At 42.9% G+C, this 13,973-nt stretch overlaps 1 protein-coding gene across 1 annotated transcript in view; it reads left to right on the top strand.

Annotated features, from left to right (window-relative positions):
- The first annotated feature begins 10,809 nt into the window (after nt 1-10,809).
- Kif11 (kinesin family member 11) overlaps nt 10,810-13,973 on the top strand; it is a 46,695-nt gene continuing 43,531 nt past the window's right edge. Inside the window, exon 1 of the mRNA XM_057777578.1 lies at nt 10,810-11,082. Within this exon, the coding sequence (XP_057633561.1) occupies nt 11,006-11,082 (77 nt within the window). The 5' untranslated portion in view covers nt 10,810-11,005. The remainder of the gene's footprint in view (nt 11,083-13,973) is intronic.

Genomic DNA, 13,973 nt, shown 5'->3' with positions numbered 1-13,973 from the left:
GAGATCTGCCTGCTTCTGCCTCCCAAGTGCTGGGATTAAAGGCGTGCGCCACCACCACCCAGCTGCAGTATATACTCTTAACCACTGAGTCATCTCTCCAGTTCTCAAGCCTTGAGTACTGAAATTTAGTGTTTGACTGGTTGGTTTCTTTTTTTTTTTTAATATTTATTTATTTATTATGTATACAATTTTTTTTTTTTTTTTTGGTTTTTTCGAGACAGGGTTTCTCTGTGGTTTTGGAGCCTGTCCTGGAACTAGCTCTTGTAGACCAGGCTGGTCTCGAACTCACAGAGATCCGCCTGCCTCTGCCTCCCGAGTGCTGGGATTAAAGGCGTGTGCCACCACCGCCCGGCAACTCAACAATCACTAAAGGGCTACCTGAGACAGTGACTCCAAGTTCCTTATCTCACACCAATGAAGAATGAAGATGTGGACTCTTCAGGGAGTGTGCAAAGAAGTGAGCTTTTTACTAATTTACAGAAAAGTGAGAAATTTCTGAGAGTATGTAGAGGGGGTCCCAGAGAAGAAAAAGCCACGATATTCCTTTGTCTAGGGCTTTCCTAGGACTATGGCAGTAAAAGGGACAATTTCATCATAGAGCATTCCAGCCCCAACTCGCTAAGTTAGTTCCCTATGGCTGTTGGAGCAAGTAACCACAAAATCGGTGGCTTAAAACAACAGAAACCCTCCTAGTCAGAAGTTCAAAATCAGCCGGGCGGTGGTGGCGCATGCCTTTAATCCCAGCACTTGGGAGGCAGAGGCAGGCGGATCTCTGTGAGTTTGAGACCAGCCTGGTCTACAAGAGCTAGTTCCAGGACAGGCTCCAAAAACCACAGAGAAACCCTGTCTCGAAAAACCAAAGGAAAAAAAAAAGTTCAAAATCAAGATATGGCAGAGTTGTGGTTCCTGCAGTATATGGAGAATTCATTCCTTGTCTTTTCAGCCCCTGTGTTGCCCGCATGCGTGGCTGGCACCTGTATCACTCCACTACACGATGTCTTCACAGTGCCATCTCCTCTGTGTGTCTCTTCCTCTTCTAAGAACACTTGTCACTGGACTAGAGTCCAACTGATTATTCCAAAACCATGTGATCTTCTCTCCTTGAACTTAAGCACACCTACTAAGATGTATTTTTCAAATAATTAAACATTCATAGGCTCCTAGAATTTGAATGTGACTATTATGTGTATGTGTATATGTGTGGCATGCATGTTAGTATATATGCTTACATATGTATGATATGCGTGCATGTACATGTGAGGGCCAGAAACTGACCTTGGATGTCTTTTGTGTAGATGCTCAGATCCCACCCTCATGCTTACAAGGCAGAGGTTTTACCATGGCCGTCTTCCCCACCTCTTGAATGTAACGTGTTTGTAGACACCAACACCCAACTGCTACGCAACATGACCAGCTCTATTCTCTCTGGCCCCTAACTCCAGTTCTCACAGCCAGTTGATTAAAATTCTGTCAGTGCTCTAACAACTTCCAAGTCCAGTTAAATGCTATTGTCTTCACAAAACTCCTTCGATCCCATTCCTGGCTTAGCCCACTGGGAAGAGTCTCTCTCTGATCTGAGCTGCCAGAGTAGTTAGCCACTCTCTACAGGGTTCCTGTTCGAATTTTAACTTCCTTCTTGGAACAAGTGTTATGAATGATACCTGAAGCCACTGCTGTGTCACACTTGGCAGCAAGCACAGTGCAACAAGCAAGTAAGCACACAGCTGCTGTATGAGATCAAGTCTATTGGTTCAATTCCATCAACAGGAAACCAATCACAGGGCAGTGGTGGTGGGGTCTTCATGTTAAATCACCTTCATAATAATACAATCAGCAAATTCAGAATGTTTGAGACATCCCAGGAAAAATTACCTGATCTTTAATTAGCCAGTTAATTAATTAATCTGTTGTTGAGACAGGGTCTTGTTAGGTAATCCTAGGTTGGCCTCAAAACAGTGATCTTAAGTGCTAAGATTTCATACATGTCACTACGCTTGGCTGTGACTTGATTTCTTTTTTTCTTTTCTTTCTTTCTTTTTCTTTTTTTTTCTTTTCTTTTCTTTTTTTTTTTTTTTTGGTTTTTTGAGACAGGGTTTCTCTGTGGCTTTGGAGCCTGTCCTGGAACTAGCTCTGTAGACCAGGCTGGTCTCGAACTCACAGAGATCCGCCTGCCTCTGCCTCCCGAGTGCTGGGATTAAAGGCGTGCGCCACCATCGCTTGGCTTTTTTTTTTTTTTTTTTTTTTTGAGACAGGGTTTCTCTGTAGCTTTGGAGCCTGTCCTGGAACTAGCTCTTGTAGACCAGGCTCACCTTGAACTCAAAAAGATCTGCCCGCCCCTGCCTGCCTCCTGAGTGGTGGGATTAAAGGCGGGCACCATCACCACCAGACGAGACTTGATTTCTTTGACAGATAAATTACAGCATGAAGAATCAAGGAAGGAGGAGCCCATGGACTAAACAACGTCATGACCAATGCTTTATAAACAATTATATGAAAATGTAAGGCAATGATGTTCCATGTGACTCTTTGAAGACACTATCTCCATGCGTAGTCCTAGCTGACCTAGAACTTGTTTTGTAGACCAAGCTGTCCTGGAATTCACAGAGATATGCTTGCCTTTGCCTTCCCTTTTTATTTTCATGGTGGGGGTAGAGGAGAGTTTGAGGCAAAGTTTCTTTCTGGCAGTCCTGGAACTCACTCTGCAAACCAGATTGGTCTTAAATTCATAGCACCACCTCCCGGCTATTATTTTTTTTAAAGATTTATCTATTTATTATGTATACAATGTCCTTCCTGCATGTGTCCCTGCAGGCCAGAAGAAGGCACCAGACCTCAATACAGATGGTTGTGAGCCACCACGTGGTTACTGGGAATTGAACTCAGGAACTTTAGAAGAACAGTCAGTGCTCTTAACCACTGACCCATCTCTCTAGCCCCCTCTAAGCTATTCTTGAAGAATCTGGGTTTTTCTTTCATTTGATTTTGAGGTTGCATTTTAATTACATCTCTCCCTTTCCCATCCTCCTTTAAAACCTTCCCATAATTCCCTCCCAGCTCTCTTTCAAATAAATGGCCTCCTTTTTCATCAATTGTTACACATATGTATTTATATATACACATATATTCCTAAATATGAATTGTTGAGTCCATACAATGTTGTGTGTATATTATTTACAAGGTTCTAAGCGTTTCATGAGCTGCGCTTTCTGTATAGTTTACAAGGGCACACAGGCATACTTTTTGATCTTTTTAGTATTCATACCCATAGATACATGTAGTGTGGCTGCGGGCCTCTTCCCACAGCCCGGCTCCCGCATGGTTAGCTTTATACCCAAAATAACAACACACGCATTGTATTTCTTTTAAACACTGCTTGGCCCATTTCTGTTCATGTATGTAGCACCCCAAGGTGTGCTTACCGGGAAGATTCTAGCCTACGTCCATCCTGGGTCAGAGCTTCATCGTGTCTGCTCTGGAGAGGAGAGCATGGCGTCTGCTCCAGAGAGCGGAGCTGTCGAGTCTGAGCTCACTTCCTCTTCCTCCCAGCATTCTGTTCTGTTTACTCCACCTATCTAAATTCTGCCCTATCAGATGGGCCAAGGCACTTTCTTTATTAGCCAATGACCTTCCTCCATCAGATACAAAAGAACCTACCATGACCCAGCACTCGGGAGGCAGAGGCAGGCGGATCTCTGTGAGTTCGAGACCAGCCTGGTCTACAAGAGCTAGTTCCAGGACAGGCTCCAAAACCACAGAGAAACCTTGTCTCGAAAAACCAAAAAAAAAAAAAAAAAAAAAAAAGAACCTACCATGATTCCAACAGTTAAAGATACATGCTTATAATCCAGAATGGCACCCTCAGTTGTTCACTGAAGAGCAGCACAGACCTTACTCAAAAACCTTACAAGAGCCTACAAATAGGAGCAGTTTTTGGGGTCCTGGAAGAATGCTTAAATTATGTTAATCCAGGATGCAAAACTACTGAAGTGCGATCATACTGATTTTAAATATACATACAGAAAACTTGAAAAAATATATCAAGATATAATAGTGGTGCACGCTGGGAAGTGGAAATCTAATACATAAGCATTCCGGGACCAAGACCAGAGCAAATGAGTAGAGTATTTGCTGAATTATTCAAAAACATTTCCAAGAACTGAAGGGAATGAGTTGCCAGGCTGAAAGGATTCTCTGAACTTTTGGTTCAATGATTAAAGGTAGATTTGCATATAAACATGATTGTAAAATCTCTAACTCAGCTACTAGAATGAAATGCTCAGCTATGAATAGGCAAAATAACCCAAACACAGAATACCAATTTAATAAAAATAATAGCCAGGTGGTGGTGGTGCACACCTTTAATCCCAGTACTCGCTAGGCAGAAGCAGACAGATCTCTGAGTTCAAGGCTAGCCTTGTCTAGAGAGTGAGTTCCAGGATAGCCAGAGCCACATGGAGAAACACACGTCTCAAAAAAAAAAAAACAACAAAATAAACAACGTAGTAATATTGAGTATGCTAGGCAGAGAAAGTGTAAAGGATGGGAAACTCAGGAACCAAATCATCACATCTATAAGGCAACAAATAACACTTAACACTGATAAAACAGGCCGGGTGGTTGTGGAGCATGCTTTTAATCCCAGCACTCAGGAGGCAGAGGCAGGCAGATCTCTGTGAGTTCGAGGCCAGCCTGGTTTACTAAGCAAGTTCCAGGATAGGCTCCAAAGCTACAGAGAAACCCTGTAACGAAAAACCAAAACCAAACCAAACCAAACCAAAAACCCGTAATAGTGTGCATACATTCCTTACAAAGCTGGAAATATTATTAAAGTTTTTCCAAAAAATTGGTAACGATTGCTTCTGGGGGTTTGGAGGAATCAAGGCAAGAAAAGCTATCATTATACGTTTTTTGGAGTACACAAGTTGTTTTTGATTTGTCCACATTTTGCTGTAAGAAAAACAAAACTCTTGGGCTGGGGAAATGGCTTACTGGGTAAGGTGCTTGTTGCTTTAGCATGAAGACCTGAGTTCAGATTTCCAGCCCCCACCAAACAGTGCTGTGTGGCACACTTGGAACCTTAGCACTGGGGCACAGGAACTGGAGACTACCTGGAGTGCAATGCTTAGCCAGTCTAGCTGAAATGACACACACCACGTTCAATAAGGACTGTTGAAAATATGGATAAAATTTTATTCAGTTTCAAAGACACATGAAGTTATGAAATTGTAGAAAAATGGATGGAGAGGAAAGAGGTCACTGGTCACTCTTCCGATCAGTTGGGTTCTTTTTTTTTTTCCTTTTTGGTTTTTCAAGATAGGGTCTTTCTGTGTAACAAACAGCCCTGGCTGTCCTGGAACTCACTTTGTAGACAGACTGGCTTTGAACTCACAGAAACCCACCTGCCTCTGCCTCCTGAGTGCTGGGATTAAAGGCATGCGCCATCACTGCCTGGTGATCAGTCAGGTTCTTACCCCGGTCAATATCTGATACCTGAGTATTTGTTGATAAAGAATAATTAGATAAATACTACATCTGGCATCCAATGTGTGGCATGAGATCATGAGGCAGCCACTCCACTGGCTTTGTAGTCCCTGGAGTTGATATCATGGCTGGCTTTCCCTCCCTCTAAGCCCTCTGCTTGCATGAGTCTGGGGTTTTCCTGTTTCAGCCTCTCTATAGCAGACTCCAGCTGCTGCCCTGGTCTTGGCCCCAAATGCCACAGGTATTTGGGTACCAAACACCATCAAAATTGGCCACCCACCATATTTCATGTTTATGTTAATGCAGATATATATGTTACTTTAAAAGTTTGTGTTTTCAGGAAAAAAGGACTAGATACCAATAAAGACAAATAGTCCAACTTCTCAGAATGCCTCTGTTGTGGTTTCCTCAAAATTCTGCATTCGGAACAACTTCAAAGCTGCTAGGTGAGACACAGACGGCTCCAGCCAAGACTTCAGATAAGCTCTACACTTTCCCATTACACAGAGACTAAACAAAAAAATAATACAGCTAGCTCTCCTAGAACTTGATCATCATCCAGTTTTTTTCAGGGTTCCCTAAGAAGCCATTGCCCCTAGACAACAGGAAGCAGTCTAAAGAACACAATGCCCACATTCCCAAGAGGTGGGGTGGTTGTTTCTGGTTGTTTGGTGGTATCTGTCATTGTTTAAGTGGGATTAATTGCAAATTGTTACTGGTCATGGTCTGGAAAAAAAAACTGTTTAAATAATGAAGGTTGGATTCAAGGATCTCTTTCTGAAAAAAAAATAGGGGGAATATAGGAATGATAGAATAAAAGGGTAGATTATTGAATCTACTTTTAAACTAAAAAGGCAACTATTAGTCTTAAATATTTTACATTGATATATATATATTTGTATATTGATACAAATTTAAGGTTAATTTTGTTATACTGTATTATGTTTCTGTTCTTGTTTAAGGCATTGTATCTATGTAATTTACATTTACAAATGTAAAGTTCTAGTCCTTGAAATCTATTAAGGCTAGTAAAGAAAGACAGGTTAGTATCTGTAACAATCAAATCTGTGGTCATGTTAGCTATGTTTTCAGGGTCAAACAGAGATATATTTTAGACAGATAGATGGTCTTCAATCACTTTAATACCTACAGAATATGGCATTTAAGATGTTTTAATAACATAAGACTTTTCATGACTGTGAGACATGTCTGCTCTTGGCAGCACTAATCTACTTCAGAGAAGATAGACATTGAAGAACCTCTATATGGAGTTTGCTTTTTTTGAGGTAAAAGTTAGCCACTGGGCAAGAAACTACTACCCTTGCCTTGATTGCTGACAGTATGCTGTCCAAACTGAACAAGCAGGACACAAAAGAAAGCAACTGCTAAACTTTTCCAAGACAAGCTGGGACAGTTTTCAAAATCAGCTTCAGAGTTAGGTAGTAGTGGAGCACGTCTTTAATCCCAGAACTCAGAAGGCAGAGGCTGGTGGATCTCTGTGAGTTTGAGGCTAGCCTGGTATACAGAGGTAGTTCCAGGACAGCTAAGGGCTGTTATACAGAGAAACCCTATCTCAAAAAACAAAACAAAACATAAAAACAAACCAAAAACAAAAAACAGAACAAAACAAAAAGTCTGCTTTGTAAAATGTCTGTCAATTATTTCTAGGCCTGTAGGCTGAAAATGGATGGCCCAACGTTGCAGAGAAACCTTGGGGTGACTGACTGTTCGGGTATCTAGATGTTTCTGTCATTTCTATAGTTTTGGAAGTTGCTTGCTTTGCACTTCCTGTTTAATCGGGTAATATATCCTTCTCAGGTGTTGATGGGGTTGAAGATTAGAGAGTAATAATTACAGTTTTCCATAAGTATGATAGAAAGAAAATCAGGTAGAAAACTTTGGACTCACCAAGATAGATAGAAAATGGAGTATTTTCTTTAAATTTGTCAAATACAAGTGGACTGTACTTTGCAAATGTAATTCTTTCTTGATAATTATTCTTATTGTATATAATTTTACTGTATTAGAGTTAAAAACCTTTCCTTTTTATTTAGACATAAGGGGGGGAATGCTGTGATATATTTGTGTATTGTGAAGATGTATTGCTGTGGTTGGTGTCATTAAAGGCTGAACAGCCAATAGCTAGGCAGGAGGTATAGGTGGGACTCCTGGCAGGGAGAGAACTGTAGGAAGAAGAAAGGCAGAGTAGTCAGCCAGACTTGGAGGAAGCGGATGGGTAGTAAGATGAGGTGATGCCACATGACAGAACATAGATTAATATAAATGGGCTAATTTAAATTATAACATGTAGTTGAAAACAAGCCTAAGCCCAAGCTTTCATAATTAATAATAAATTAATAATAATTATTAATAATAAGCCTCTGTGTCATTTGTGAGCTGCAACCCAAAGAAAACTTGTTATGGGGTGAGGGGATGGTGGTGAGCAAAGAACACTTGAAACATGAAAAAGAAAAAGAAGCTGGGTGGTGGTGGCGCACGACTTTAATCCCAGCACTCGGGAGGCAGAGGCAGGGGGATCTCTGTGAGCTTGAGGCCAGCCTGGTCTACAGAGCAAGTTCTAGGACAGGCTCCAAAGTTACAGAGAAACCATGCCTTGAAAAAACAAAACAAAACAACAACAGCAACAAAAAGCAAGGTCTCATGCATACTAAACCAATGCTGTACTGAACCCCTAGCTTAAATTTTACATTTTTTTTTTTTTTTTTTTTTTTTGGTTTTTCGAGACAGGGTTTCTCTGTGGTTTTGGAGCCTGTCCTGGAACTAGCTCTTGTAGACCAGGCTGGTCTCGAACTCACAGAGATCCGCCTGCCTCTGCCTCCCAAGTGCTGGGATTAAAGGCGTGCGCCACCACCGCCCGGCTAAATTTTACATTTTTAAATTATTGTCTTGAATTGCTTGTAAGAACCTAAAAGATTTCCTGTAGATACTTTTTTGATATTTACTAAGGAGAAAGAATCTTTTTTTCTTTTTAAAACCATTACCTGCTAGGTACTTTACACATGTTACCTTAATCCTCTAATAATTGTAACAGTGGAACAGGAGGCCTGAAAAAGTGAAAATTACACACACACACACACACACACACACACACACAAATCACGTTTAAGAGCTGGGAATGTTGCTTAGTGGTAGAGTACTTGCCTAGCACACACAAACCCTTAGGTTCAATCCCCAGTGTCTCCTAAATGCTTTCCCCAGGACATGATGGTACGGCAATAGGCTGAAGTCCTGTTGTCGAGAGCTGTCTCCCCGGAAAAGGCATCATTTTATAGTTGTGATAACTAATGGCTCAACCTATATAAACATGGTTCCTGGCTTTGCTTTCAAGGCAGTGGTGAGAACTTATATTCTTCGCAGTTCTGGCTCAAAATATAATAAACCCAAGTCTTTGCACCAACTCCTGTCTCTGGAGTTTGTGTGTTTGCAAAGCATCTAGCAACAGACCTGATATTCAGATAACAATAATTTTTATTATCTCCATTTAACAACAAGGAAGCCCAAACTGTGAGACGTTAAATATTTTCCTTTAGGTGCCAAGGATATATTTACTTTGTGTAAATATCTGTTCAGATAATACAAAGCTAGCTAGGGGTGGAGGTGGTGGAGTGCTGATCTAGCTCAAAGAAGTCTGTTATGGAAGATTAATTTAAGATGTGGTTATAGCCGGGCGGTGGTGGCGCACGCCTTTAATCCCAGCACTCGGGAGGCAGAGACAGGCGGATCTCTGTGAGTTCGAGACCAGCCTGGTCTACAAGAGCTAGTTCCAGGACAGGCTCCAAAACCACAGAGAAACCCTGTCTCAAAAAACCAAAAAAAAAAAAAAAAAAAAAAAAAAAAAAAAAAAAAAAAAAAAAAGATGTGGTTATATTCGTTTACGCTGTGGAATATTTGTTTAATGATGCAAAGATGTGTTACGTTTGTTTGCTTTGGTTTTTCGAGACAGGGTTTCTGAGTAGCTTTCGAACTTGTCCTGGAACGAGCTTTTGTAGACCAGGCTGGTCTTGAACTCACAGAGATTCTTCTGCCTCTGTCTCCCAAGTGATGGGTAAAGGTGTGCGCCACCACTGCCCGGCTATATTTGTTTGATTACATAAAAATTAACCTGGGGTCAGCAGGCTGACACAAGTGGTAGGAAGGACCCTTGTGTAGCTAAGGTTCTTAAGTAGGGGCTGAACAGAATGATGGATGCCCTATCTGGAGGAGACTCAAGCTAAGAAAGGTTAGCTACTTGTGAGCAGAATTTCACCTCACCCTTCGAATCCTGAATTCTAAAGAGGGATAGAGATCCAGGTCGCGTTAACAAACGTGACAGAGCCAGTGCCTGAGGCAACAGAATCCTGCCTGGCTACAGCCAGTACAGTCTAACCGCTACTGGTAGCTGCAGAGTTGCAATGCAATTACCCGTTAGGATGTAGTTGCTTAAGGGACAGCTATGGAATTTAATGAAAAACAACAGAAGCCCTTGGTTTGATTCCCCAGTCCAGTATAAATGGGTATGGTGGTGAATGCCTATAATCCCAGCACTGGGGACGTGGAGGCAGGATGGTCAAAGTCATCCTCAGTTATATAGTGAGTTCGAGGTTGTCTTGAGCTACATCAACTTTTATCTCAAAAAAAGAAAAGAAAAAGAAAAGAAAAAAAAGAAAGGGTAGAGGCAGGCAGATCTCTAAGTTGGAGGTCAGCCTGGTCGACAGAGTGAGTTCCAGGACAGCCAGGGCTACACAGGGAAACCCTGTCAACAGATAGAGTTCCGGTATGTCCACTTTGTGGGACATTTTGAGATGCCAGTGAGTCTCTGGGATACGGTAGTTTATCCGTACACATCTGACCGTGATTAGCCGAGAGGACCAGGGATCTGGACTGTGGGGGCAGGTATTTGGAGGGTACATGGGCACTTCTCCCTGCACCCCCGAGTTACGTAAGATCCCAAGAAACAGAAACACAGCTCCGGGCACCCACTGCGGCGGAGGAGCCGTCCTCACAGTTCCCCCGGCTCAGTCGCCGCCTCCACAAACCACGCCGAGTCGTTCGTTCGTCAGCTCTCCGGAAAGCGAGAGGCCTCAGGGGGCGGGCAGGACCCGGCGAGCACGGCGCCGAAGCCCCAGCAGCAAACCAGCCGCGGTGTACCTAGTACCACGGCTCCCTAGCCCCCACCATTTCCCTCTCCCTTCGGCCACGCCCTAGCGTGCCGCGGTGACGACACGGCGTCCCATGATGCCCTGCGCGTCGTGCTTCGCCGCTACTGGCTGCGTAACTCGACTCCTTTTTTCAAATTGAGGCGCCGAATCGTTGCTGGTTTCCGTGCCGAGGCCAGGTCGGGGTTTTGGCTGACGGCTTGTGGCGGGCCGGTGGCCACGGCCAGAGGCCTGCGTGCACCGCGGGGACGCCGAGCTGCGGGTCTCGGTCCTGCAGGCCACGGCAGCATCGGACGTGAGGAAGCGGGCCCCCAGTGTCCCACCCCGTCGGAGTCGCCGCCAGCGGCAGGTCTTTGGGCACAGGCGTCATGGCGTCCCAGCCGAGTTCTTCTTCGAAGAAGAAAGAGGAGAAGGGCAAGAACATCCAGGTGGTGGTGCGCTGCAGGTAGGGAGAGGCTGGTAGGAGTCCGGACGCGGAGGCTTCGTTCTTGGGCTCCCTCCCGGGCCGTCTGCGGGAGCGGCTTGTTTACGCTTTCTGAAAAGATCTAAATTGCCCGTTTCTAGGTTCCCCGTGTTTTGTTCGATAAAATGGTACCAGGTTGAGTTCTACATTAAGGTTTGTTTCTGAGGGGAAGAATGTTAGAATGTTGGTGCTGCTTAGAGTTAAGCTGCGTTCACATGATTGCTATTCACTGAAAAGCGCGTTCCCTTTGAAAAGACCAATATCGTCGAAGATTTAGGTGTCACTGCTCTGTGCCACTGCATGCAGTTTGTCAGTTTGGGAATAAAGCTTCGTATCGACTTTGCAGATAGTTTGGCGCTTGCTTGCCTTGGGCTTATTTGCACCTCGTGAAGAGTAAATTGCTCGTTTTCTTTATTCTAGATGTAATAGCTTACTCATCTCAATTATCCAAGTAGACGTCACTTCAAGTTAAGCTGTGAAAGCAAAGGTCTAAAGTGGGTTAATGAAGTCCACAACCATCAAGGGACTTGTTTGTGGTGCAACATCTCCTCTCTTTTTTCATTTTTTTTCGGGACAGGGTTTTTCTGTGTAGCCCTGACTGTCCCGGAGCTCGCTCTTTAGACTAGACTGACCTCGAACTCTCAGATCCGCCTACCTCTGCTTCCCGAGTGCTGGGATTGAAGGCGCGCGCCACCACCGCCCAGCCCTATTTCTCTTTTTATCTGTCTTTGTCCACAGACCAAAAGAGAATTGTGAATAGAGAGAGGATGTGGGGCTTCAACTCTTCGCCTGACTGACATCCAAATAGCTTACTCGAATTTTTTAATTTTTTGAGTTCTTGTGATGTTACCGTGACCGGTCTGGAACTCCTGGGTATAAGCTAGCCTTCTTTACTGTCTCAGCCTCTGGGGGGTAGTTGGGATTGCTGGCTCACGGTTACAGGTACCCCACTACCCAATTTTAAAATGAACTCGTGGAGAACGGATGATACTTGTTGAAATGCGGTTTAAGTAGTGATTGATTTCCCCCCAGCATGTTAGTGCTTTTCCCTGTATATTGTGTGTGTCTTACATCAGCTTTGCCTGTATATTGTGTGTATATCTTACATATGCTTTTGCCTGTATATTGTGTGTATATCTTACATCTGCTTTGGTTGCTGTTGAGAGTTGCCCTTGCAACTTTTTTTTTGGTCAGTCCAAAAGTATTCACCAAACTGAAATATTTTATAAAACTTTTAGGTTATATTGCTTACTAAGCTTTGGTGACTAAGTGTAGATATTGAAAATGATAAGGTTTGGCTTTGTTTTGGTGTGTAGTTTTTGAGTATGTGTGTGGGTTCCTTCCGTTCTTTCCTTCCTATCCCAAGATTCATGAAGTCCACACTAATCTTGAGCATCTTGGCATAGCGCTAGATGACCTTGCAGGCCTGATTCTTCTGCCTCTTCCTCCTAAGTGCTGGGTGACAAGTGTGTGCCACTCTGCCTGTCATTTTGGTGGGGTTTGTTTGTGTAACAGACCTAGCTGTCCTGGAACTCAACTCTGTAGACCAGGCTGGCCTGGAGCTCAAAGAGATCCACTTGCCTGCCTCTGCCTCCCGAGCACTGGGATTAAAGGAGTGTGTCACCACACCACTGTTAGTGTTCTTTATAACTCACATATTTTGCAAGTGATGAAGGAAACAATAATACACAGAAAAGGTAATACTGATAGTAATAATAGAAATTAACAAACTGCAAAGTAACTGTTTAAAAGTGGGTTTTGGGGGCTAGCAAGATTGCTCAGTTTAGGAGAACTTCTCATCTTCCAGAGGACTGGAGGTCTGTGTCTGGCCCCCACACCTGGTGGCTCACAACCACCTCTAACTCCAGCTTTCAATTATCATGCAAACTGATAAATACAACTCCATGTGTCCTTATCCTCCTACACTTCAAGCCTTGCCTTAAGAGATTTCTTTTATATTTTTTACCAGTGAAAAATGTTGACATTGTGTCTATCATGTACAATAATTTTGGCATAGGTTTTTCTTTTTCCTTTCTGGTTAGTTTTTTCTCTATCAAGTAGTGTTTCTGGTGCAAATCTTGTCTTTAAACATTATGAGACTTTCTCAGGCTGTTGAGTGTTAGATCCAGTTTGTCTTATATCTGTGTTTGGTGGCAGGGTCTCTCACTTCATAGCCTTCTGGCTAGTCTCAAACTCAGTTGGCTGTCCAGGCTGAGTTTCAGCTCAAAGAAGTCCTCCTGCCTCAGCCTCCTGAGTTACGGAGTTACATGTGTGAGCCACTATGCCTGTTTTTGATTCTGTTGCCTGTGTGTTTGGTGTCTTATTCAAGGAATCATTGCTAAAGCCAACATTGTCAGGCTTTTTATTCCTTGTCTGTTTCACAGTCTTAGATCTTAGGTGCAAGTCTTTTGTCTATTTTTTTTTTTCTTTTTGTAGTATATGGTGTTAGGGGAATATTTGGCTTCGTTGTTTTATATGTGGACACTCAGTTTTCCTAGCATCAGTTGTTAAAAAACCTGTTCTTTAACTACTGAATAGTTTTGGCACACTTGTCTAAAATCATTTGCCCACATATGAGAGGGTTTATTTGTGGGCATTCTGTTCCACTGGTCTTTGTCTATAGTTTTAAAATAAGTTTTAAAATTAAGAAGTGTGAGTTTTGCAGGTTTGTTGGGTTTTTGTTTTTAGTCTTTTGGTTTTGGTGTCTCTGAAACAGGCTCACAAAAGCCTAGGTTACCTTCCAGCATATTGTTCTGCCTGCCTTAGCTTCCCAAGTGTTGAAATTTGCTATAACTGGTTTCAGTAATGCTTGTAATTTCCATTTTACAAATCTTTTAACTACCTGATTAAATTAATTTGTTCTTGATGTTATT

Source organism: Chionomys nivalis, chromosome 8 (assembly GCF_950005125.1).
Source record: "Chionomys nivalis chromosome 8, mChiNiv1.1, whole genome shotgun sequence".
Taxonomy (NCBI): Eukaryota; Metazoa; Chordata; class Mammalia; order Rodentia; family Cricetidae; genus Chionomys; species Chionomys nivalis.
The sequence above is the reverse complement of the archived record's forward strand: the minus strand, read 5'-3'. Positions and strand labels throughout refer to the sequence as shown.